At 43.8% G+C, this 27836-nt stretch overlaps 1 protein-coding gene across 1 annotated transcript; it reads left to right on the plus strand.

The window, feature by feature from the left end:
* The first annotated feature begins 11638 nt into the window (after positions 1 to 11638).
* On the plus strand, positions 11639 to 26619 carry LOC144491516 (tumor suppressor candidate 2-like). The gene is made up of 3 exons (XM_078209428.1): positions 11639 to 12039; positions 18138 to 18258; positions 26030 to 26619. The coding sequence occupies exons 1-3, from the start codon at positions 11891 to 11893 to the stop codon at positions 26093 to 26095; spliced, it is 336 nt and encodes a 111-aa protein (XP_078065554.1). The 5' UTR covers positions 11639 to 11890; the 3' UTR covers positions 26096 to 26619.
* Positions 26620 to 27836: the final 1217 nt, after the last annotated feature.

The following is a 27836-nucleotide window of genomic DNA, read 5'->3' on the forward strand; positions in this document are numbered from 1 at the left end:
ACTACAAACACATTCTCGGGAGCATTTCAAAGGGACTGTGCCCTTTGCCACACCCTGGCCCATTCATTAATCACTCAACACCTCTACTACTTCTTCCCATGGCACCTTCTCATCTAATTGCAGGTGGCATGACACTTGCCCTTTTAACCTCCTCTCTTCTTGCTGCCCAAGGCTCTATTCAAAATACCTTCACTTCAGTGTACCACATTCGCTGCTGATAATATAGGTCAGGTGACTGCAGCACAGACGCACACACAAGAGATTTTGCAACATCTACCCCTTTGCACTCAATAAATGGGGAATAATGAAAGAGGGTTCAAAGCACAACCACAATAAAATACAAGTTTGGGTTTTCTATGTGCCAGAGTCCAAAATCAGAAGTCAACTGGAAGGTTCCTGCCAACGGGAGGTTGACTTGATTGTAGAGTAACGAGGATTACTTTTTGTGCAAAGTGTTCCAAATGTTGGAGAGGGATGACTATATGGTCCATTTGAGCTATTTGATTATACTTTGCTCACAAATTCCTACAGATCATTTTATTACTATAAACACAAGTAAACTGATCAACATCTCCAAGACCATCAAGACATCTTCGGTGAGTGAATTTCAAACCTTCCACCAGCTCCTCATCTTTGCCTTAGACCTACATGCACAATGCATCCTGCGCTCAGCAGAAAGCTGTCTTAACTCATTGTGAGCTGATCTGAATCTAGGTATGCAGAGTCCATCAGAAGAGTCCTAGATGTAGGTGAGAGTGAATGTTCAAGAGGAGAAAAAATAGAGCTGTGATGGGAAAAAATTACTTCCAAGGCTGAAATGTTGGATATATCTGGGCTGAAAGTGCTGGAAACACTCAACAAGTCTGGCAGTATCTGTGGAGAGAGAAGCAGAGTTAACATTTCGAGTCCAATATGACTCTTCTTTGGAACAGATACTGCCAGACCTGCTGAGTTTTACCAGCACTTTCTGTTTATATTTCAGATCTCCTTCATCTGCAGTATTTTGCTTTTATGGTATATTACAATAATCCTGTTTGTAGACTTTGGGGAGGAGGTGGAAGCAAGCTGTGCAAGTTTGGGAACTGTGAGGCTTAGGCATGTCAGCTCTTGTGAATTTATTGTGAGAGAAGTAATTTTGAAATAGAATTAAGCCTCAGTTTCAATCTTGGAAGAGGGCATGAAATTGTGGGATTTTTGAGACAAATTACTTGCAAGTCATTTCAGTTACCCTGAGGCCACACCCATTTTGGGACTACGCACTCAATGGTCACCCCTACAAATGCACCTGGACTATGATAGACTAAATATAGGGCCTGCCAGACCACACTGCTTTTCCACGCTGAGAGTCTGGTGATTGAACCTGCCTTGCTGCCTAGGTGGCAGATACAAGCTGTGCCTCATCCCTCAGTCCCTATACATGGGCTCCAGCTGAGATGCTCCAGTGGCTTGGTGTTAGTGATGGGACTGTCTGGCAGTGGTCTGGTTCTCATTTGATTTATATTGTTACAATTATATTGTTTGATGATATCAATCAGACTTCTATGTGTTAACGTTGTCACAAGAATTTGCTTTATTGGCTCACAGGGCTTAGGCAGAAAGGGCGAGCAGGGGTGAGTTTAATTCATTTTTGCTGTTTCTACCTGGTACTGGCAAGGTATCTGGAGGGGATGGGTGTGCAGGCAGTGCTATGTTCCTCTTGCACTATGTTTGAGGTGAGGGATGACGACAGTGTCCCTGCTGATTACACCTGTGGGAAGTGCACCCATCTGCAGCTCCTCCAAAACCGTGTTAGGGAACTGGAGCTGGAGTTGGATGAACTTAGGATCATTAGGGACGCAGAGGTGGCCATAGACAGAAGCTTTAGGAATACAGTTACTCCGAGGAATGAAAACAGATGGGTGACGGTGAGAGGGGCTGGGAGGAAGCAGTCCGTGCAGGGATCCCCGGTGGTCGTTCCCCTTAGCAACAAGTATTCCGCTTTGGATACGGTTGAGGGGGATGACATACCAGTGGTGAGCCTCAGTGAGAGGATCTCCAGCACTGTGTCCGTCTCTGTGGCTCGGGAGGGTAAGGGGCAGAGCGGGAGGGCAATAGTTATTGGGGACTCGTTAGTTAGAGGGATAGATAGGAGGTTCTGTGGCAGCAAAAGAGACTCACGGATGGTATGTTGCCTACCGGATGCCAAGGTCCGTGATGTCTCAGACCGTGTTTTCCGGATTCTGAAGGGGGAGGGGAAACAGTCACAAGTCGTGGTACACATTGGTACCAATGACATAGGTAAGAGAAGGGACGGAGATTTAAAGCAGGAATTTCTGGAGCTGGGCTGGAAGCTGAGAGCCAAGACGAAACATCTCTGGTACGTTGCCGGTGCCACGTGATAGCGAGTTGAGGAACAGGGAGAGAGTGCAGTTAAACATGTGGTTGCAGGGATGGTGTAGGAGGGAGGGCTTCAGATACGTGGATAATTGGAACACATTCTGCGGAAGGTGGGACCTGTACAAACAGGACGGGGTGCACCTGAACCAGAGGGGCACCAATATCCTAGGAGGGAAATTTGTTACGGCTCTTCAGGGGGGTTTAAACTAATTTGTCAGGGGAGTGGGAAAAGGAGTTGTAGTCCAGAAGTCAGTGAGGGTGGTGAGGTATTGGGGAAGGTCTCAGGGTCAAGGGTGGGTACCGGTAGACAGGAAGGTGGGTTGAAGTGTGTCTACTTCAATGCAAGGAGCATCCGGAACAAGGTAGATGAACTTGGGGCGTGGATTGGTACTTGGGACTACGAAGTTGTGGCCATTACGGAGACGTGGGTAGAACAAGGACAGGAATGGTTGTTGGACGATCCAGGGTATAGATGTTTCACTAAGTGTAGGGAAGCTGGTAAAAGAGGTGGAGGAGTGGCATTGTTAATCAAGGATAGTTTAACGGTTGCGGAAAGGCACTTCGAGAGGGATCTGCACACTGAGGTAATATGGGCTGAGATTAGAAATAGGACAGGAGCGGTCACGTTGTTAGGAGTTTACTATAGGCCCCCAAATAGTAATAGAGATGTGGAGGAAGAAATTGCTAAGCAGATTATGGATATGTGTGGGGGTCACAGGGTAGTTGTCATGGGGGACTTTAACTTTCCAAATATTGATTGGAACCTTTGTAGGTCAAATAGTTCGGATGGGGCAGTTTTTGTGCAGTGTGTGCAGGAGGGTTTCTTGACACAATATGTGGATAGGCCGACAAGAGGTGAGGTCACATTGGATTTGGTACTGGGAAATGAACCGGGCCAAGTGTTAGATTTGGTTGTGGGAGAGCACTTTGGATTTAGTGACCACAATTCGGTGTCTTTTGTTATTGCAATGGAGGGGGATAGGGCCGTACGGCAGGGCAAGGTTTACAATTGGGGGAGAGGTAATTATGATGCGATTAGGCAAGAATTAGGTGGCATAAGTTGGGAACAGAAACTGTCAGAGAAAGGAACTGATGAAAAGTGGAACATTTTCAAGGAACAAATACTGGATGTCCTTGATAGGTATGTTCCTGTCAGGCAGTGAGGAAATGGCCGAGTGAGGGAACCATGGTTCACGAAAGAGGTGGAATGTCTTGTGAAAAGGAAGAGGGAAGCTTATGTAGGGATGAGGAAACAAGGTTCAGATGGCTCGATTGAGGGTTACAAGTTAGCAAGGAATGAGCTGAAAAAGGGGCTTAGGAGAGCTAGGAGGGGACACGAGAAGTCCTTGGCGGGTCGGATCAAGGAAAACCCCAAGGCTTTTTACTCTTATGTGAGGAATAAAAGAATGACCAGGGTGAGGTTAGGGCCGGTCAAGGACAGTAGTGGGAACTTGTGTATGGAGTCAGTAGAGATAGGCGAGGTGATGAATGAATACTTTTCTTCAGTGTTCACCAAGGAGAGGGGCCATGTTTTTGAGGAAGAGAAGGTGTTACAGGCTAATAGGCTGGAGGAAATAGATGTTCGGAGGGAGGATGTCCTGGCAGTTTTGAATAAACTGAAGGTCGATAAGTCCCCTGGGCCTGATGAAATGTATCCTAGGATTCTTTGGGAGGCAAGGGATGAGATTGCAGAGCCTTTGGCTTTGATCTTTGGGTCCTCGCTGTCCACGGGGATGGTGCCAGAGGACTGGAGAATGGCGAATGTTGTTCCTCTGTTTAAGAAAGGGAATAGAAATGACCCCGATAATTATAGACCGGTTAGTCTTACTTCGGTGGTTGGTAAATTGATGGAAAAGGTCCTTAGAGATGGGATTTACGACCATTTAGAAAGATGCGGATTAATCCGGGATAGTCAGCACGGATTCGTGAAGGGCACGTCGTGCCTCACAAATTTGATAGAATTTTTTGAGGAGGTAACTAAGTGTGTTGATGAAGGTAGGGCAGTTGATGTCATATACATGGATTTTAGTAAGGCGTTTGATAAGGTCCCCCATGGTCGGCTTATGATGAAAGTGAGGAGGTGTGGGATAGAGGGAAAGTTGGCCGATTGGATAGGTAACTGGCTGTCTGATCGAAGACAGAGGGTGGTGGTGGATGGAAAATTTTCGGATTGGAGGCAGGTTGCTAGCGGAGTGCCACAGGGATCAGTGCTTGGTCCTCTGCTCTTTGTGATTTTTATTAATGACTTAGAGGAGGGGGCTGAAGGGTGGATCAGTAAATTTGCTGATGACACCAAGATTGGTGGAGTAGTGGATGAGGTGGAGGGCTGTTGTAGGCTGCAAAGAGACATAGATAGGATGCAAGGCTGGGCTGAAAAATGGCAAATGGAGTTTAACCCTGATAAATGTGAGGTGATTCATTTTGGTAGGACTAATTTAAATGTGGATTACAGGGTCAAAGGTAGGGTTCTGAAGACTGTGGAGGAACAGAGAGATCTTGGGGTTCATATCCACAGATCTCTAAAGGTTGCCACTCAAGTGGATAGAGCTGTGAAGAAGGCCTATAGAGTGTTAGCTTTTATGAACAGGGGGTTGGAGTTTAAGAGCCGTGGGGTTATGCTGCAACTGTACAGGACCTTGGTGAGACCACATTTGGAATATTGTGTGCAGTTCTGGTCACCTCACTATAAGAAGGATGTGGAAGCGCTGGAAAGAGTGCAGAGGAGATTTACCAGGATGCTGCCTGGTTTGGAGGGTAGGTCTTATGAGGAAAGGTTGAGGGAGCTAGGGCTGTTCTCTCTGGAGCGGAGGAGGCTGAGGGGAGACTTAATAGAGGTTTATAAAATGATGAACGGGATAGATAGAGTGAACGTTCAAAGACTATTTCCTCGGGTGGATGGAGCTATTACAAGGGGGCATAACTATAGGGTTCGTGGTGGGAGATACAGGAAGGATATCAGAGGTAGGTTCTTTACGCAGAGAGTGGTTGGGGTGTGGAATGGACTGCCTGCAGTGATAGTGGAGTCAGACACTTTAGGAACATTTAAGCGGTTATTGGATAGGCACATGGAGCACACCAGGATGATAGGGAGTGGGATAGCTTGATCTTGGTTTCAGATAAAGCTCGGCACAACATCGTGGGCCGAAGGGCCTGTTCTGTGCTGTACTGTTCTATGTTCTATATCAAATAACAATTTCTGAATCCATTCTGAATCCCTAATTGAATATTTGTTTTAAAAAAGACTAAAAATCACACGGGTGATTCTCCCGTCCACTCTCTAGCAGTGCAGCGGACCAGGAGACATCAGCGGGGGCCGTTTAGCAAGCTCCCCGCTGGGCGCCATGACCTCCGCACGTATCCGGGGCCCAGATTTCCGGTGCCGTCAGCTCCACGCCGGAAATCGGCGCAGAGCTGATTGAAATATTTAAATGAGTATTTTAAACTCAATAGCGGGCCCTGGACTAAAGTCTCCGGACCTACTAGCCTCTCCACCAACCACCCCACCCCTCCATCCCCCTCACCTCCCACCCCCACCAGGAGTGGTTCACTCTAGCGGGGTTTACAACAGCTCCCCACTGACTGGCAGCTGGTGGCCCGACCCGGCTGGAGTGAAGGGAGGCCACGGAGGCCCCCAGGAGGTCGGGGGTAAGGGAGGGTGCCCCCTTGGCATTGCCAACCTGGCAGTGCCAGTCTGGCCTCCTGGCACTGCTCAAGGGGCAAAATGGCAGTGCCCAAAGGCACCTTGGCACTGCCCACCGGGCATCAGGCAGTGCCAAGGGGCAGGGATAGAGGGGCGGGGCCTACTGGGGGGCCTGTAGGGGGAGATCAGTGGGGGTGGGAGTTCCCGCTGCCACTCTGCACAGGGATTCGTGGCAGAGAGAGGGAAGGGGCTGATAGGGGCTGGCCGTCGGGATTGGAGGGCTGCTGGGGTGGCGGGGGGGTCAGGACTGTGGGTGGGGGAGATCGAGGTGGGCTAGGGTGGAATCGAGACGGGTTGGGGGGTGGGAGGTGGGAGGGAGTTGGGGTGGTCCCGGAGATGTCCGGAAAGCCAGTGATCGGTGCGGTGGGGGGGGGGGGGGGGGGGGGGGGGGCGGGGGCGCGCACACGGCCAGCGATCGGAGTTGCTGTGCTGGCCAGTGATTGAGCTGACGGCCTCTCCAGCGGCAATAGACCCCGCCCACTGAATTTCAATGTTAATCTTGCTAGGGCACTCTGCAGTGCTCAGAGTGCGGGAGATTCATTTTGAAAATCCATTAAAAAATCAGCGGGATTTACTCCCATTTTTACATGAATTTGGCACTTAGAATTTTTTTGGGAGAATCCTGGCCCACATTCCTTTGACTTGAGGTCATAGCCAAAGATGGCTATACAATTTGCATCACTGCACCCTCCATTTTCCAACCCCATTGAGATGGAAACCAGATAGAAGATTAGAACTAGGGGACAATTTGAGAATAACAAGTCTCCCTTTTAAGACAGAGAGGAGGCAAACCTTTTTTCTCTCAGTGGGTCGCCAGTATGTGGAATTCTCTTCCCCAGAAGGGATTGGAAGCTGGGTCATTGAATTTATTCAAGGCGGAGTTAGACATACTTTTGATAGACAAGGGAGTCAGGGGTTATGAGAGACAGACAGGAAAGTAGAGTTGAGACCACAACCAGATCAGCCGCAATCTTATTGAATGGTGCAGCAGTCTCAAACGGCTGAATTGTCTACTCCTGCTCGTAAATCCTATGTTCCTATGTTTGCAAAAGCTCATTAAATACAATGATCTCAGGGAAATATTAGTGAACCACATGTCCTGTTCCATTAGAAAAGCATGAAGACAATCCTGGTGTACTCAACTGGGTGGAGAGGAACCATTAAACCTAATTTCTTGGATAATGGGACCCTGGCCAAGACAGGAATTCCAAGACACAATCTATTCATGTTATAATTGAAATACACTAGCCATGGCCATGTTTGAATCCCGGGGTGCAGTTGGAGAGAGAGGTCATGTGACAAACCCACCCTTTGTGAGTTTAAGCATCTGCTTTCTCTGCAGTACAGGACAAGCAATTTAGATGCTGAGGGAACATGAATGGGTTCCTTCCTGATCTCTCTCCACTCAACTTGCAAACGTTTGAACTCTATTTTCTGACTGTAACTATCCGGGTGCTGCAGACAAACATTTCTTTACATAAGTCAACCCAGCACTGCTGTCCCCAGAACAACAGACAAATTAACCATCTACGTCTTTAAATCTTCATAATGCCAGAAGCATCAGGGCCACTAAATTCAGCCTGAACTGAGGCCAGCCAAGTCATCAAGCTCTACAAGCTGTATACCCCTTTTATTTTTTTATTGGAATCTATCTTGCTCAGCCTATGCTTCCCTATTCTGTGGTCTATTTGTGTGTGTGAACTTTGATTGTGTATGTTGTGCAAAAGTTGGAGTGTATTTTATTGTTTTACTTAAATCAGGTTAAGTACAATAAAAGCTATCCTCTTTTCTTTATTAAAACTCAAGAAAGCCTTTCTGTGACTTTTATAATCCTAGTGTGTAAACAGTTGAACACTCACTGAATTGGTAAGTATATTGCAGTCAAACAAAGAGTGGGAAAAGAGTAGGAGGCCATCCTACCCTTCCTCATCTAATCGTAAAAAGGATTGTGGTTGAGATTGAAAGGAAGGTTTTGGGGGGGTGGGGAGCAAATACTTAGTCAGTGATGTGGGGTGATTGCGGCAGTGGCAACCCCGTGCTTCATGTCTTTGGAGCAATGAGATTATCAAGTTGTGCACTCTTGCTGGATAATTTATCCCTCTGATAGATGTTGAGTATTGAATAATCTGCCTTAAGCCTGGAAGCCCCTCAGTTGAAACGTTACCCCTCAATCTTCCTTTGAGCAGAATGCTGAGATACTGAGAGACATGGGTGTCCTTATATATGAATCACAAAATGTAAGCAGATACAGTAGGTAATTGAGAAGGTAAATGGAACGTTGGCCTTTATTGCAAGAGGGATAGAGTATAAAAGTAGGGAAGTTTTGCGAAAAACGTACACGGCATTGGTGAGACCACACCAATAGTCGTGTGCACAGTTTTGGTCTCCTTATTTAAGAAGGGGCTTACTTGCATTGGAGGCAGCTCAGAGAAGATTCACGAGGCCTAGCCCTGGGAGGTGAGTGCTGAAAATTTGAACAGATTGGGACTGTACTCCTCGAGTTCAGAAGAATGAGAGGTGATCTAATTGAAATATATATGATACTAAAGGGGCTTGACAGAGTAGATGTTGTGAGGATGTTTCCTCTCATGGGGGAATTTAGAACTAGTGGATACGGTTTCAATACAAGGGGACTTCCATTTGAGATGGTAAGCAATGGAGACTGGGTCATTGAATATATTCAAGGCTGAGCTAGGCAGATTTTTGATTGACAAGAGCATTGAGAATTAGGGGAAGCAGGCAGGAAAATGGATTTAAGGCTACATTAGATCAACCATGATCTTACTAACTGGTGGAGCAGGCTCGAAGGTCCGAATGGCCTACTCCTGCTCCTATTAGTTATGTTCAAAGTTCCTTCCCAATTTGCCTGTAGCCTTTGACACAGTTGACCGCACCATCTTCCTCCAATGTTTCTCCACTGTCATTCAGCCGGGAGGCACTTCTCTCAACTGGTTCTATTCTTTCTATCTGAACATAGTCAGAGAATCACTTGCATTGGCTTCTCTTCCTAATCCAGCACTGTTACCTTTGGTGTCCCCCAAGGATTAATCCTTGGCCCCCTCCTATTTTTGATCTTCATGCTGCCCCTTAGTTATATCATCCAAAGGCACGGCGCTAGTTTACACATTAATGCTGATGACATTCAGCTCTAACTCACCACCACCACTCTCGACACCTTTACTGTTGCTGAATTATAAGACTGCCGATCCGACATCCAATATTGGATGAACAGCTCTATAAGTTCCCTAGCTACTGACTTCATCCTTTTCTCTGTCAACTGCTTGAAATTAAGTCAATCTGTTCGCAACATTGGTGTCACATTTGACCATGGGACGAGCTTCCAATCTCAAATCGTGCCATCACTAAGACCATAACATCATGTGACTTCTCACCTGTCTCGGGTCATCTGCCGCTGAAATCCTCATTCATGCCTTTGGTGCCTCGAGATTTGACTATAACAATCTACTCCTGGCTGCTCTCCCATATTCTACTCTCCGTAAACTTAAGGTCACCCAAAACTCTGCCATCCATATCGTAAGTCACAGCAAGACTGTTCCCCCAACACCCCCGTGCTCACTGACCTACATTGGCTCCTGGTCAAGCAATGCTTTGATTTTAAAATGTTTCCTTCCTTATTTTCAAATTTCTCCAAGGCCTTACCCCTCCCCAGCTCTGTAATTTCCTCCAACCCCACAATCCTCCAAGTTATCTGCCCTCCCCTAATTCTGGCCTCTTGTGCATTCCCAATTATAATTGCTCCACCAATGGTCACCATGCCTTCCATTGTCTGGGCCTCACCTCTGGAATTCTTTCCCTACACCTCTCCACTTCTCAATCTCACTTTCCTCCTTTAAGATACTTCTTAATACTAACTTCTTTGTCTTCTGACTTAGTATCTCCTTATGTGTTTTGGTGTCATACTTTGTTTTATAATGCTCCTATGAAGCACCTGGAGACATTTTATTATGTTAAAGGTGCTATATGAATATATGTTATTGTTGTTTAAGAGTAAAATAAGTCCTGCAGCAATTACAAAGAGTCTTGGCGGGATCAAACCTGGAAACTATGTCATTTTGGTTTCTTTCGTAAGGAAGAGTATACAAGCTTTGAAGGGAGTGCAATGAAGGTTTACTAGACTGATTCCTGGAATTACAAGATTGTCCTATGAGGAGAAGTTGACTGGACTAGTCCTATATTCCCTAGAATTTAGAGGAATGAGAGATGGTTTGCTTGAAATACATAAAATTTTTAAGAGGCAAGGTAGAATAGATCTGAGAAGGTGTTTCTCCTAGCTGGGGAGTCCAGAAATAGATGTCACATAGATGTCAGAATAAAGAGTCAGCCATTTAGGACTGATATGAAGAGAAATTTCTTCACTTCAGGGTTGTGAATCTTTGGAATTCTTTATGCTAGAGAGATTTGAATGCTCAATCGTTCAGCATATTCAAGACAGAGGTCAAAGAGATTTGTATACTAAAGAATTAAAGGAGAAGGAATAATTCCAGAATTGGAGTTGAGGTATATGCTCATTCTTGATCTTGTTTAATGATGAAACATGCCCAACGGGCCAAATTGCCAGCTCATTCTCTTATTTTGTATGTTGCTATGTTTTTATTCATCTGCTGTGTGGCCCAGGTTCTGCAGCCAGTGTCTTTTATGCAGGCTCATTGCCTCAAAGAACAAATGTGTCATTGGTTCCTTCCCCCTCAGGATCATGCTCAGGAACCAGAGGTTGCTTTGTCACATTCTCTGTACAACATTTTCAGATGTGGAGATGCCGACGTTGGACTGGGGTGAACACAGTAAGAAGTCTCACAACACCAGGTTAAAGTCCAACAGGTTTATTTGGTAGCAACATAATAAAATGTCTCCAGGTGCTTCATAGGAGCATTATAAAACAAAGTATGACACCAAAACACATAAGGAGATACTAAGTCAGAAGACAACATTTTCAGATGCAGTAATACAGCCTTCGTAAAGAGCTCTAAGCTGTTCCACTCGTGAAATCTATAAACCAATTATCAATCAATATTAGTCCACATTTGTGACGAGACAGAAATTCTTTTTTGGTTTGGTTTGATTTGGTTGACGAGGCAGTGAAGAGAGATTGCAGGTCGTGGACTAAAGACCTCCAGAGATGAGGTTGGTGACAAGATTTTCACAGTAACTTTGTTGCAATGTTAATGTAAGCCTACTTGCGACTAATAAATAAATTTTAAGATTGGGGAACAGATAGCTTGATGTTTAGTGGTGGTGTGGGACTGAGTGTGGTCCAGGGGAGGTTGGAGGAGGTGTCAAGGGTTTGGTGTTCGCCTTCCCCAAGGTAAAGGGATTTGTTCAACAGAGAACAGTGGCCTCTTGGCAGAAGGCTTAATAACAATGTTGGGGTTGGACCTGAAATGTTTTGGGTTTGCAAATTATTCACACATGTATTTCTAGGTATTATTTACGCTACTTTCTCTATAAAATGATGAGAGTTTAATCTGTAAACCAAAGGGTTTTTTTGAACAACTGTCATACATCATCTGACCTGACAACCTAACGTCATATCCGTTCGCTCGCCCACGCGGGCGGAAGTGGTTCCAGTCAGGCAGTAGGACGGACAGACTCCGGCTGCAGGGGTTTTCGCTGCAGCTTCTAACGGTTGAGGCGGCGCGAGCGCGGGTACGCGAGCCCCAGGCTTCAGGCCCAGCCGAGCGGAGAGACAGCGGGGGCGACCTCCGGGTTCAACCCAGTTACTCACAACCACTCCGCCTCCCCGGCAGGACTGCTGTCCCCCGAGCCCCGCTGCTCGGAGATGGTCTCCGGCTGATAATGGGCGGCAGCGGCTCGAAAGGCCGCACCTTTTGGCCCTTCGGATCGGGCACCGTCAGCGACTCGGCGAACGGCGACAGCGAGCAGAGCCTGGCCCGCTACAGGAGCGGCCGGCTGGGGGCCACTCCTTTCGTCTTCAGCCGCAGGAGGTAAGAGAACCGGGGAGCTGGAGGAATGGGAGGGAGGGACGGTGGATGGGTGGGTAAAGGTGGAGGGGTGGAATTTGATCAGGAGGGTGGAATTGGTCAGGGTGCAGGTGGAGAAAAGGGTGGAGTGGAGGAGCAGGTGGGTCAGGGGATTGCTTGGGGCTAACACCGGGGGCTGGTGTCAGGAGTAGGATTGTGCTGGAGAGATTGGGGGAGAGGAAGCATGTTGTGTGGAGAATGAATGGGAAGGAATAAGGGGTAAAATTGATTGAGGAAGTTGTATGAGGTGTAATTGACGGCCAGTGGGGGAATAGGACTATTGAGATTTTGGGCGGTATGTAACCTGGACACTTCACTGCTTCATGCAGTTGTTAACCCTATAATTTTGAAGCTTCATAAACGTTCTCTTTACATCGTTATGAGTCCCTGGTAGAACAGCACTCAGTTTATCCTAGGTCTTTTCACCCTTCCCAATAATTGATGTGACTCCAGTATGATATAGTATTAAGTTTTATGCAAAAAATATAGTAAAGGATAATTCTCTTTCCTGTGCTGTGATAGGCAAAGTTTTTGGGCTCACTTAATAGGAGTCTTGCTAGAAGCTTCTACCACTTGGAGTCTTTGTCATTTTGCCCAATCTTGCCAAGGTTTTTTTTCTCTATTGGCTCATGAGCTCTATCTGACCTGGGATTTCCTCTGTTCAGATTTGGATCCATTTCTTGTATGGCTGCTGCCACCTGATTCTCATCCAGGGTTGGCCTGTCCTGTTGGTGGCTTTACACCTAACTCTTGTAACTGATCTCTCTTATGCTATTTTTGAGAATAGGTATATTAGCACAAGTTTGGCATTGCATGTCAAGTGTCTTCCAAAGGAAAGTGTTAACTTACTCCTTACCTCCACCTTTCAGGGCATAGGTGGGTGATGAGTAGTTCTCAAGATGCCACCCCTCCTTGGGCCGATTGCTGGCCTCCAGCAGTGGCAAGGGACTATTTTCAATCTATCTTGTTCTGCTTTTTTTTCCTGGCTTGACTCTTACATTTTCCTTGTCTACGCCCTGGCCTATTTCATGTTTCTGCTTAGTCTCAGGCTAATAATTGAGGTAAAAGCAAAATACTGTGGATGCTGAAAGTCTGAAATAAAAACAAAGTGCTGGAAATACTCAAAGGTCTGGCAGCATTCTGAAGAAGTCAGATGCAACACCATGTTTCTGTCTGCACAGATATTGTCAGACCCATTGAGTCTTTCCAGTGCCTTGTTTTTATTAATAATTCTGAGGTCCTGTTGTCAGTAGCAACAACCCATATCTTGTGGCAACTGGACAACTTGTTCGTGTGGTAATGGCTGTGTTAGTAAGTTTATATTTTGTTAACTGCATTTAAGGGCAGTTTGCTTCTTTTATCTAACAGTTTTGAAAAAGCTAGTCAGTTTTAAAGCTTGCGTGCCAAACACTGCAGGTTAATTGCTGTGCGTCTCATTTAATACAAAAGGTCATTATATATTTCATGTGAAAGGGCAATGAAAGTATTTGCATTTGTCCTTTCAGTTGGACATTGCTACGTTGTGCATCGTCCTTTCTGTCTTTAATCATGCTGTATCCAGGGAGGCAGAGTTTCTGTGGAAAATCCCTCGCCAAGTTAGTTCAAGGAGATAGAGGGCAAGACATGTGTTCTTTGAACTTTGAACCATGGCTTTGAACTTTATCCTGCTTGATCTCTCCTCATGGTATAAGTATGTTGATGCACAGAATTGATGTTTTTATCTAAAAATGTTTTCTGAGATGGCCAAATTTATTACTGCAGCTGCTATTTCACTAGTGCATGGGGTCTTTTGCAGCTGCCCAGACTGACAAATGATATGGTTTGGCCTGGACTAAAATATCTCTTGAGCTTCACTGGATTTATGGTTTAGTTGTTTGAAACTGCAAACATGCCTAGCTACACACAATGCTGCACAAAAATGCCTCTTGAGGGACTTGGTTCAGAGCTGTCACACCAACCATGGCAAATGGCAGAGGAGTGGTGCTAGTAGATCATTTAGCATCTCCGTGGAAATTGCAGCAAGTACTTCAAAACTTCACAAGGTGTCAGGTATTGTGAAATGGGGCATCAATACATAACTATTGTACATTTGTGAATAAAGGATGCAAATAAACTCTTCAACATCACTGATCTTTATTACATGTCAGAAAATGACACCTCTAAAAATACAGCATTCCCCAAATACTGTACTGAACTGTCGGCCAACTGTGTGACCAGTTTTCTGCAGTCGGACTCTATTCCATAGCCTTAAAGTTCGATGGCGGTGCTACTGCTGAAGGGCCATGTGATGGAGCTTGATCCTTGACCTGACTCTGAGGTGAAAGTTACTGGCGCTGAACCCATTTGACAGTTAAAGGGAAGGACATCTTGGGAGTACTTAAGCATCTGAATTTTAATGCTACCATGGAAACCCTAGAGTAGGTTCTTGATCTTTGTAAGCCACAGTGATGTGAGGTAGGGCTGTCCTAGTACTGTTCCATCTCAAGTAGGGGGTGGTAGGTAGAGAAGACTTTAATCACTCTGTTAGTGCCCTGAGGCTACTTGACTTGAGATATTAGGCTGCTAACTGGTAGTTTGCAGTTGTTGTATTGTTTGCTTGTGCTTTCTGGCTGTTTTAAGTTCACACACTATTATTTGCAGTGGAGCTCCTCTGGGATATACATTAATGTCAATTAACTTTTGCATTTAGGCACAAACATTGGGAACTTTAAAGTTTCAATCTTGTAACTAATGCTTATCATCTGAGGCTTAACTATTGGATTTTTCGTATTATCCTCAAACTTTAGTCAAAAATAGTTAACGATTTTATATTTCTCTCCTATACACGTTGACGCTTCAGACTATGACTCCACTGCCTTCAGCAAAGTGGTGCTTCCTTATCTGCGAGCCAATAAGTTGTCATGTGGATAATTCCCAGTGGGGAATCATGTCTGCCCTTAGTCCTGCTCTTAGTATCAGCTCGTATCCATTTTGAAGGCTGAGATCAGAAACAGGAGTCCAGGTGACTTACGAACATACAAATTAAGAGTAGGAGTAGATCATTTGGCCTTTCGGCTGCTCTGCCATTCAATAAGATCATGGCTGATCTGACTACAACCACCTGAACACACTAATAACCTTTCAACCCGTTGCTTATCAAGAATTTATCTACCACTGCCGTAAACATTCAAAGATTCTGTTCATTGCTTTTTGAGGAAGGGAGTTCTAAAGACACTCTACCCTCTGAGAGAAGAAAAATTCTTATCTGTTTTAAATGAGTGACCCCTGATTTCTAAGCACTGACCCCGAGTTCTAGATTCTCCCACAAGAGGAAGCATCCTCTCCAAATCTCCCTGTCAAGACCCCTCAGGATCTTGTGTTTCAGTTAAGTTGTCTCTTGCTCTTCTAAACTCCAGTGGACACAAGCCTAGCTTGTCCAATCTTGCCTTCTATGACAATCTGCCTATTGCTTGTATTTGTTGAGTAAACCTTCTCTGAATTTCTATACATTTACATTCTTCCTTAAATAAGATGACCTATACTGTATACAGTACTCCAGATGTGGTTTCACCAGTGTCCTGTACAAATGAAACATGACCTCCTACTTTCAATTGCACTCGCAGTAAACAACGTTCTATTTACTTTCCTGATTACTAGCTGTACCTGCATACTAACCAGGTGATTCATGCGCTAGAGTCCATGCATCTCAGAGCTCTGCAATCTCTCACTATTTAGATAATGTACTGTTTTTACCCTTCCTGCCAAAATGGACAATTTCACACTTTCCCACATTGTCCTGTATTTGCCAGATCTTTGCCCACTCAAACTATCTGTGTGCTCTTGTAGACTTTTGTGTTATTTGGCATGGAGCAGGGATTGAACCTATTGAAACCCAGGCAACAGTTCATCCATCTGGGGTGCTATGTTCTAAATCTGATATTTCTAATCATTTAGAAACTTTTCCCATGTGAATTTAATGAACGTTGGATTGTCATTCTGTTTAAACTTTATTTTAACATGTTTTTCTTCAACATGTGTGAGCTTCCACAAATTTAAACTACTCCATGCCGAAGAGATTAGGTAAGTGATCTGTTTCAGGGTCTATGCCAAACCACACTCATCCCATAATTGAGCCAGTTATTAGCATTACATGTGGTTAGAAAATTCTAATCACCTTCCTAACTCCTCCTCTGCGCATCTGTACTCAATATCCCTTGGCCCATGTGTCTGCTGACTTCAATAAGATTGAGAAATTGTCTTGGGGAATCATGAGCATCGAACAACAACATGCTTTTTCATGGTGTAGCATGTTGGTTATCCTACTGCCAGCGCTTTGTTTTTGTATAATGCAGCTGGCATGTTTGAAAGGATGAGTGGTGTTTTCTTTTTCACAGCATTTGAAGAAAATACAACTACAGGTGTGATATTGAATAGGGTGACAGCCAATCTTTTCTTTTCAGATTTTCTTGTCTGAAAGGGCAAACCCTACTACGGTGAGGTTTCATTGGCATTAGCAACCGTCCAGGACATTGTCCAGTGAACATACCAAATGTATGCACCTAGATAATGCCTCAACAGGGGCAGCATTGAATTTGATCCCTGTTTTACCCAATGGGCACATTTTTCAGTAAAGCTTTCTCAGAATTGGGCGGGGGGGGGGAGGGGTTGGGAGGACGGGGGGAGGGGGGTGGGGAGAGGCGGCGGGGAGGGGGGGCGGGTTGGTGGGCAGGGGTAGTGCAGCAGCAGAAGTACGTGTGGATGGGGTTACATTTGTGCCGAGTCATGTGTTGACCAGATAGTTAGACTTGATTAAACTTAGTACAGTTGATGGATTCCCAATTTTTAGTGTCCAGTACATTCGGTCAGTATAAGTAACTGGATAGCAGTTGTGTGCTGAAAGCTGGCTGAATTTGTCCTCTTTCCTCCAAGACCAGGGACTTTGAGGCCAATAATAAATTCTCAGCAGAGATCAGCTCACCCATAAATCTGGGATATTCTGCTTAATGTAGATGCAACTTTGAATCTACCCTTACACTCTAGTCCACTGCAAGTTACCAATTGTAACGATGAAAATAAATACCAAATGGTCGTCATTGGAATTTAGTGAAATTTAGCAAGTATAGAATTGCAGACCTGAAGCTGCAATCTATTTTAGATTTTGCAACCTTTCTGAATTTTCTGTATGGTAGAATCATAGAAACCCTACAGTGCAGAAAGAGGCCATTTGGCCCATCGAGTCTGTACTGACCACAATCCCACCAAGGCCCTACCCCCATATCCCTACATATTTACCCGCTAATCCCTCTAACCTATGCATCTCAGGACACTAGGGCAATTTTAGCATGGCCAATCAACCTAACCCGCATATCTTTGGACTGTGGGAGGAAACCCACGCAGACGCGAGAAGAATGTGTAAACTCCACACAGACAGTGACCCAAGCTGGGAATTGAACCCAGGTCCCTGGAGCTGTGAAGCAGCAGTGCTAACCACTGTGCCGCCTAAAGAAGTTGTCAGTAAACCAACCTGTACAATGTGAATATATAAATGATCTGGTTACAAAGATCTATTCTTTTTGGAAGTCACAGCCCAGCAAACACATCACCTTTCCTTTATATTTGAGCTGATGTCTCTGAAAGGCTACTGGGAGAGTTGGTAATATCCCCCGGGACCAGGACTTCAATTAGCTTGGGTACTCAACTCATGAACTATAGTTCATTGACAGTACTTGAAATTAGTCTCTAAACCTTAAAGCCAGATCAGTACCTCTTAATATTTATTTCTCTAATTGTACTCATTGGAATGTTTGCAATTTGACAAGTCTGCAACCTGGAGATGAGTTTTCTGTTTTGATAATAGTATATATTTGGATGCTACACAAATGTCTAAGAATTCTTGGGTGCAAAGACACAAACGGTAGATCTAACAAAAGCATTTTTTAATCTAAAAGGAGATAATTGAGTACAAGTGGAGATTTTTGGATTTCCAGCTGTAAGTCATTAAGCAAAAGTTCATTTTAATAACGTAGTTGCATTTCACTACATGTTTGTTCACAGCTAGGCTAAAAAAAAATTTTCCTTTGCAGCTCGATGTACTATGATGAAGATGGCGACTTGGCTCATGAATTCTATGAAGAAACATTTGTCACAAAGAATGGAAGGAAAAAGGCAAAACTGAAAAGAATTCATAAAAATCTAATACCTCAGGTGAGAGAGAGGGAGGGTATTTGCAAAACCTTTCGTTTTCTTAGGATTGAGGAGACTGGTTTAACTCCGTGATAAAAATTGGGTGTATTTATATAGTCTTTGAAATGTCTCAAATTCCGTCAACCCAATTGAGTGTAGTGATTAATGTTAATAGAGTTAAGTATAGCAACCAATCTGCAAGTAGAATTACACAGTAGTTGAACAGCAAGATTCTTTCAGTATGATGGTGAAGTCACTATTTAGATTTAGCACTAAACTTTTCAGTCTGTTTCCATTTTGAAGGTGAGGGAGCCAAAAGACACATGCTTTCTTTCCACACTTCCTCCTTTCATGTTCCTTCCTCTCACCAAGAGTTGGTTGCAGTTTTATGCCAGTTGCTTCTACTGTAAGCAGTAGCATTTTTGCAACTAGGTTTCATTGTTAACTAGGGGTGACATCCCAAATGTTTCCGACATGACCAACTGCAAGCCCGCTTTGTTTGCCTTCAGATCATTGTCATCTTAATTGTATTATCTGCCTCTTTGAATCTTATAGCCTTCATGCTGTTAGAGGGGCAACGTCCCCTAGGTACTCTAAACGAAGATGATACCCTTATTTCAGCTCATCAGCTGAGGCAAGGTGTCACGGTATGCCTACAGTATGCATCACCAGCTGCTTGGAGGTATGAGCGAGTGTTGAGGGCATTGTCGGGCAGTGCTGAGCCTTATCCACATTCAAAACCAAAATGTGCGGCTAGCAATGACTTGGGCCCTGGTGTTAGAAATCTGAAATAAAAACAAAGTGTAGCAAATTTTACAGCATCTGTGAAAAGAGAACAGTTAATGTCTTGAGTCAAATGTGACTCTTGAGAACAGATGGAAGCTAGAAATATGAAATGTTTAAACAGGGGGGTGGAAGAACAAGAGGGAAGGTCTGGGATGATAGGGTGGAAGAAATAGATCTGTGGAGCACAAGGGATGGTATATGTCCAGAGTGAATGTAAATGCCAGAACAATAAACAGATCTCTAAAACAACGATTCAAACAGGCACATGGCACAAAATAGAGAACAAAGTTGATGGTGTGACGGTTGAGATGTGAAAGAAAATATATATTCACCAGCTGGGCTACTTTGTAAAGATGTGGGAGATGCCTACTTTGTAAAGTCATTTCTTTTGTACTTAAAATGAACAATTGCTGAGTTAACAAGATGTCTCCAGCTGGTTACATGCTGGCAGTCAGCAGTTTCAAAGTAACACAGGCTAATGTTTCAAATGCCTGGAAAGTAACACTCCTTGCCTGGCATGAACAGTCCCGCAGTGCCTATGATGGGACTGCTCCAGCCAACTTTGAATAAAGAAAATGTTTTGGGGGTCTTAATCTCCAGTGATGGATATTAGGCTAATAGCCTAAGCATTAACTATTCTAACACACTGGTTTCATAAAAGGGCTCAATTTAGTTGACTCAAAATCAATGTCTCCAAGATCAAAGGAATTCTGACTCAAACTGAGCATCTCAGTCATCCTTTATCCAACAATGAGATATGTCATATGATCCCCAAGCATCACTGCAATATTATCCAGTAGACATGAACTCAGACAGTTGCTGTTGTCCTCCAACGTGAACTAAGCTCCAAGCAAGCAGCCTGTGCTATCTATGATTAAGTCGGTGGAAACAGAAGGAACTCTGGCCTTCTCCTGTCATGGATGTTTCTGCTAAGAGCGATCACTCTGCAATCAAGTCAACCTCCCCTTGGAAGGAACCTTCCAGTTGACTTCTGATTTTGGACTCTGGCATATAGAAAACCCAGACTTGTATTTTATTGTGGTTGTGCATTGAACCCTCTTTCATTATTCCCCATTTATTGAGTGCAAAGGGGTAGATGTTGCAAAATCTCTTGTGTGTGCGTCTGTGCTGCAGTCACCTGACCTATATTATCAGCAGCGAATGTGGTACACTGAAGTGAAGGTATTTTGAATAGAGCCTTGGGCAGCAAGAAGAGAGGAGGTTAAAAGGGCAAGTGTCATGCCACCTGCAATTAGATGAGAAGGTGCCATGGGAAGAAGTAGTAGAGGTGTTGAGTGATTAATGAATGGGCCAGGGTGTGGCAAAGGGCACAGTCCCTTTGAAATGCTCCCGAGAATGTGTTTGTAGCATCATGCTGGAGGTGGCAGAATAATGGAGGATGATCCTTTGAATGTAGAGGCTGGTAAAGTAGAAAGAGAAGACCAGGAGAACCCTAGGAGAGGTTATTAAAATCTCCAGAACAAATAATAGGACAGTGTGTTTGGAAAGGGTTACGAATCAACTTCAGGCACAGCAGATAAGGTGACGACTATGTATGGGGGGGGAGTCAATGCAGGAATGAGGGTGTTGTATTTGGATGCGTGCAGTATATGAAATAAGGTAAATGAGCTTAAGTGCAGATTGAAATTAGTGGGTGCAATGTTGTGGGCATCACGGAGACATAGTTGCAAAGGGATCAGGGCTGGGAACGAAATATCACATTCTATTGAAAAGACAGACAGGTGGGTAGTGGGGGCTGAGTTGCCTTAGTAAAAAATGAAATTAAATCGATAGCAAGAAGTGATATGGGGTCAGAAGATGTAGAATCTGTGTGGGTAAAATTGAGGAACTACAAAGGTAAAAAAACAATGATGGGAGTTATGTACAGGCAGTAGTCAGGATGTGGGGTGTGAAATACACTAAGAGATAGAAAAGGCATATAAAAAAGGCAAGGTTACAGTGATCATGGTGGACTCGAATATGCAGGTTGACTGGGAAAATCAAGTTAGTGAGTTAGAAAAGGAAATTGTGGAATGCTGAGGGATCCTGTGTATGCGTAGCCCTGTTTGCCTCAATCTATGCTTAGACTTCATTTTAAGATATTCCTACCTATGCACAATTACATTTAAATGCTAGCCTGTAGGGGTTAACTAACTCTGCTAAGCTGACCAATTGCAGCTGGCTTGACTACATGTAGAATCAGAAGGCATGATGGGTTAGCTAAAAATTGACTGCATTCCTGAAGGGTACACAATGCAGTCAAACAACAGCAGCTGCAAGGATTGTTTTTCTAGACAGAGCCTGTGAAAAACACTTCCAATAACGAGATACGGGTTGAAATATTTTTGATTTTACAAGTGTGTGTTCAGTTGTGTTCAAGTTCAACTCTTAGATTAGAGGGACTGGATAGAAGCCAGTCTCCAAGTTCACTTTTTTTGCTTCTGTCATGTTAATTTTTAAAGTTCTTTTCAATAAAAGAAAACCATTTAAAAACTCGGGCCAGTGCTGTTCTTGTCTCTTCAAATGAATAAATGGACCCAACAAATGCCTACGAGATGGCTTTTTGGAGCAGCTTGTGGTAGAACCCACGACGGAACAGGCAATTCTGGATTTGGTGATGTGTAATGAGCCAGACTTGATAAGGGAGCTTAAGGTGAAGGAACCCTTGGGAATCAATGACCATAATATGATAGAATTCATCCTGCAGTTTGAGAGGAAGAAGCTGGAATCAGATGTAATGATATTACAGTTGAGTAAAGGAACTACAGAGGCAATGGAGAGGAGCTAGCCAGAGTTGATTGGAAGCGAAGCCTAGCTGGAAAGATGGCAGAGATGGGGAAGATGGAATATGAGGGTAAGCTAGCCTGTAATATAAAAGAAGATTGCAAGAGGTTTTTTTTAGATATATAAAAGGTAAGAGAGGCAAGAGTGGACATCAGACTGCTAGAAAATAATAGTGAAGTAGTAGTAACGTGGAACAAAGAAATGGTAGAAGAACTGGAAAAGGTACTTTGCATCAGTCTTCACAGTGGAAGACACAGTAACATACCAAAAATTCAAGAGAGTCTGGGGCAGCAGTGAGCGTAGTGGCCATTACTTAGGTGCTAGAGAAGCTGTAAGGTCTGAAGGTGGATACATCACCTGAGCCAGGTGGACTACATCCCAGAGTTCTAAAGGTGATAGCTGAAGAGATTGTGGGGGCATTAGTGGTGATTTTTTAGAAATCCCTGGAATTAGGGAGGGTCACAGAGGACTGGAAAATCACTAATGTAACACCCTTGTTTAGGAAGGGAGGGAGGCAAAAAAACAGGAAATTACAGGCCGGTTAGTCTAACCTTGTTTGGTAAGGTTTGAGTCCATTATTAAAGATGAGATTTCGGAGTACTTGGAAGTGTGTGGCAAAATAGGGCGAAGTCAGCATGGTTTTGTCAAGGGGAGGTTGTGCCTGACAAATGTTAGAATTATTTGAGAAGATAACGAGCAGGTTAGACAAAGGAGAGCCAGTGGACGTTATCTACCTGGATTTTCAGAAGGCCTTTGACAAGGTGCTGCACAGGAAGCTGAGTAAGATAAGAGCCCATTATGTTAGAGGCAATGTACTGGCATGGATAGAAGATTGTCTTCTGCCAGTCAGCCAGAGAGTGAAATTACAGGGGTCCTTTCCAGGATTGCAGCTGGTGATTAGTGGAGTTCTTCAGTGTTGGAGCCACACATTTTCACTTTGTACATCAGTGATCTAGATGATGGAACTGAGGGCATTGTGGCTAAGTTTGCAGGTGATACAAAGATAGGTGGAGGGACAGGTAGTACTGAGGAGGTGGGGTGCTGCAGAAGGACTTGGACAGATTAGGAGAGTGGGCTAGGAAGTGGCAAATGGAATACAACGTTGGGAAAGTGTGTGGTTATGCACTTGTGTATAAAGAATAGAGGCGTAGGCTATTTTCTAAATGGAGAGAGAATTCAGAAATTGGAAGCGCATAGGGACTTGGGAGTCCTAGTTCAGGATTCTCGTATGGTTAACTTGCAGGTTGAGTTGATAGGAGGGCAAATGCAATGTTAGCATTCATTTCAAGAGATCTAGATTACAAAATCAGATGTATTTCTGAGGTTTTATTAGGCTCTGGTCAGATCACACTTGCAACTTTGGGCCCTGTATCTAAAGAAGCATGTGCTGGCCTTGGAGAGGGTCCAGAGGAGATTCACGAGTATGATTCAGGAACGAAAGGCTTGACATATGAGTGTTGAGGACTCTGGGCCTGTACTCAATCGAGTTTAGAAGGCTGAGGGAGATCTCATTGTAGAACTTGCAGAATACTGAAAGGCCTGGATAGAGTAGACGTGGAGAAGATGTTTCCATTAGTAGGAGAGATTAGGATCCAAGGACTCAGCCATAGAGTAAAGGAATAACCCGTTAGAACAGAGATAATACAAAGTTGGGTGGGAGGATGAGCAGTGAGGAGGATGCAGAGATGTTTGTGTAATTTGGACAGGCTATGTGGGCATCGTATGGCAGATGCAGTATAAATGTGAGGTTATCCATTTTGGTAGCAATAATAGGAAGACAGATTACGTGAACGGGTGTAAATTGAGAGGTGGTTACTCAACGGGACGTTGGAGTCCTCGTGCATCAGTCGCTGAAACTAATCGCGCAGGTACAGCAGGCAGTAAAGGCAAATGGTATGTTGGACTTCATCGCAAGAGGATTTGAGGATAGGTATGGTATGTTTTGCTGTAATTGTATAGGGTGTTGGTGAGGCCAGATCTAGAGTATTGTGTGCAGTTTTGGTGTCCTTATTTGAGGAAGGATGTCCTTGCTATTAAGGGAATGCAGTGAAGGTTTACCAGGCTGATTTCTGGGATGGCAGGTCTGTCATATGAGGAGAGATTAAGTCGGTCACAATTATATTTACTGGAGTTTAGAAGAGTGAGAGGGGATCTCATAACTTCTAAACATCTAACATGATTAGACAGGGTAGATTCAAAAAGAATGTTCCCAATGGTGGGAGAGTCCAGAACTAGGGGTCATAGTTTGAGGACTGAGGTGAGGAGAACTTTCTTTACCCAGAGAGTGGTGGATCTGTGAAATCCACTACCACAAAGTAGTTGAGGCCAAAACATTCTGATTTCAAGATGAAATTGGATATCACTCTTGGGGCTAAAGGGATCAAGGGATATAGGGGGAAGGGGTGATCAGGATATTGAATTCGATGATCAAAGCGAATGGCAGAGCAGGCTCAAAGGGCCAAATGGCCTACTCCTGCTTCTAGTTTCAATGTTTCTATGTAACAGAGATGAGGAAGAATTTCTTCCACCAGAGGGTGTTGAATTTGTAGAATTTATTGCCACAGAAGGCTGTGGAAGCCAATTCATTGAGTATGTAAAAGATAGAGTTGGGGGCAGGATTTTACGGCCTCGCTCAAGCGAGACTGGAAAATCCTGCCTGAGGTCTATGGACATTTCCGTTGTCCACTCCTCGCCTGCTCTGATTCTGTGCCGGGTGTTGTGGTAGAATTCCGGCGAGGTTCTTGATTGGTAAGCAGATTGGACGGCATGGTAGCACAGTGGTTAGCACTGCTGCTTCACAGCCCCAGGGACCTGCGTTCGATTCCCGGCTCGGGCCACTGTCTGTGTGGGTTTCCTCCGGGTACTCCTCGTGTCTGCGTGGGTTTCCTCCGGGTACTCCAGTTTCCTCCCACAGTCCAAAGATGTGTGGGTTAGGTTGATTGGCTATGCTGAAAAATTGCCCCTTAGTGTCCCGAGATGTGTAGGTTAGAGGGATTAGTGGGTAAATATGTAGGGATATGGGGGTAGGGCCTTGGTGGGATTGTGGTCGGTGCAGACTTGATGGGCAGAATGGCCTCTTTCTGCACTGTAGGGTTTCTATGATTTCAGATCAAAGGTTACGGTGAAGAGGCAGGAGTTGAGAAACACATCAGCCATGATCGAATGGCGCAGCAGACTACTTGGGCCAAATGACCTCATTCTGATCCTCTATCTTATGGTCTTCAAATCTATTGTGGTTCTGAGAGGGAGGGAATTGGGTAAACCTCATGTACCCCATGCATTCAGCTGTTTTCCAGTTGCTGAAGTATCCAAATATTATCTTCCATCATCAATAATAGTGAACTGTCTCAGTTTTATATTTGCGGTACTAAAATTGGTCTCGAGGCTAGGATTCAGTTTAATTTTACAGTTTTGAGTTGACGACAACTTCAATATGTATAGATCAGTAAGGTGTGAATTTAACTCAGCTGTCATTGGCTACTGGTCAGAAGTGAGAGCACTAATCAATGTCTTGGAATCACAACCACTTCCAAGCTAATTTGGTAAAGACCGAGGTTGGACTGCATTCAAAACTTAAAATACTAGAAATCCACCAGTTCCTGAAAGATTAATTTGGGTGGAGATCCAGTCAGGGCTATTTTTTAATGGATATTTTGAATTATTGAAAAAAAAATGAACTTTGACATTGCATTCTCCTAGTAAAGGTATTTCAGTTCACCACCACTTTCAGTTAATGTGGAAAAGGCTGCATCTTTACTGGAAGCAGATCTCAACATCTGAAGCTTGTCTCTTTCTTCCTGCATTCGTGGTAGCAATTAAAGTACATAAGATCCCTGGCAGAAATAGTTTTCTTGGCTGATCTAGTTTGGTATAGACCTGCAAACGGTTTCAGTTTTCTCCTGCACAACCAACCTGAGACATTAGTATTGCCCCAAGAATATTTGCGTATGAAATGCTCAAACTACAGAGCAGTGAATTTTTAAAATTCATTCACAGGACATGGGTATTGCTGGGAAAGTCTGCATTTATTGACCATCCCTAATGTTTCCGAACATGGGCTAACATAGTGACCAGTGGCAGTGGTTGGAGCAATTTATAGTTTTCACTTAACATCACTGCTTAGTACAAAATTAAATATAGCAGTGTGTCAATCCATAAACACAGGCTGGATACTCTATTTTACCTCCCGCATTGGCTGATCTATGTTTATATTGTTTTCCAGGGGATGGTTAAACTGGACCATCCGCGAATCCATGTGGATTTTCCAGTGGTTTTATGTGAGGTGTGACCGAAATGCAAGTTTTCATCAGAATAAGACTGGTGCACTACAGATGACTGCCAGATGCTGAATCCTCCTTGGTCCTTCATTTCGGTGGTGAAGACTGACCCAGTGAGCGTGTGGCATCTGTTTCATTTGCGTGTAGTTTTTCTGCTACAAGCCAAACTCAAAACGTTTCCTCTCTGTGAATATCCATAGAGTAATCTGTTGAAAATTTATCCTAATTTGATTATACACCCAGTCACAGTACGGATATACACTAAGAACTCTTGTGCTGTTTCAAGTAATTGTGTTAGATTACTGTGACCTATGTTCAAAAACAATGTAAATAGTAGCTTTAATTTAATGCAGTCATCAGGGATATTTAAACATTTGAGTTCTGTACATACACATCTGCACAGTGTTCAGCAGTAAATATAATGGCATATCTATGAAAGTTGATTAGTTGCAAATTTTGTTATTTATGAATGACTTTGTTCAAAAATGTTTTAATTTTCTCATTCTATGTAATAAAAGTTCCCAGTGAGTCTGAATTTTGTGACTGATTCTTGAAAACCATGAAGAAAAATGCATTTCATGTTGGTGTATATACTACTGTCTCCTGTTCCAAGAGGGAGTAATTTGGATCAAAGCAGCAGCTCCATAAGTGAACTGTGACAGTGGCATTGTGGACAAAACTGGGTAGCAAAGACCTAGAAGCTATCTGGTCATTACAACCAGGCTCCATATGTCCTCGCACTCCAGACCCAGAACCATTGAATGCTGGTTGGGAAGTGTATTTTTCCCTCGCCCTCCTTGCACCACAGTAGCATCTCTACACCTGCCCTCGCTGAGTTAAATTAATTCAGCACAAACCTGTAGCAAACGTTTGGTGGTAATGATTTACTGATCCACAGGAGGGTTATTTGCTGTATGATTATCAACTGGGTGGATTTCTGTGTGCTCATCCAGATAATTTTGTATTTGACTTTTGACTGACTCAATATTGAGCTGGACAGGAACCTTTTCACTGAGTTATTTACTGGAAATGGCAACTGTACATCTTTTCAAGTAATGAAACTAGATATTGCAGTAGCAAAAATTGGCATTGGCTACAAGATTTAACCCCGGTTCACAACTAAATATGATAGTGATGTTTAGTTCTACTTTGAATAGCATTGAACTCCAAGCCATCTATGTAATAATAGAGTTGCTTTTTTTGGTCTATTGATGGGGGAATGAAAATAAACTGACCTACCAGAAAGTAGTAATATCTGTCTGGTCAAGGAATTGTTTGTCAACCTTTTCATTGCAGGTAAATTATATTTTTAAAAATGTTTCACAGTTAAAGATGTCCCTTTCAGTTGGTGCTCAAAGCTAGCTAGTCCTGAACTGTTCAGTGCACATGGGTAAACAATATGGCAATTGCAATATTTGTATATCTTTTGCAGCCAACATAAATTTGACCAAGGATTTATACATTAGGTTTAATGTGCCACCTTTAGTCATTGCTACTGTATTTGAAGAACCACCTGCTGTACAGAAAAAACAAGGGCAAAAGGCAGGATTATTACATTTAGTTTGATTTTTCATGAAGCTTGCTAGACTCTGACAGAAAAGCAAAGGGAAAATCATGCATGCAAATTCAAGTGTTAATACTTCATTCGTCCCACATGGTACAGCTTTAATGGCAGATTAGTTTCCCTACTAAAGATTACTATAAATTCCATTGCTCGTAGGACCAAAACTAGTCTCAAGTCTTTGTAAAAGA

Source organism: Mustelus asterias, chromosome 3 (genome assembly GCF_964213995.1).
Source record: "Mustelus asterias chromosome 3, sMusAst1.hap1.1, whole genome shotgun sequence".
Classification (NCBI taxonomy): domain Eukaryota; kingdom Metazoa; phylum Chordata; class Chondrichthyes; order Carcharhiniformes; family Triakidae; genus Mustelus; species Mustelus asterias.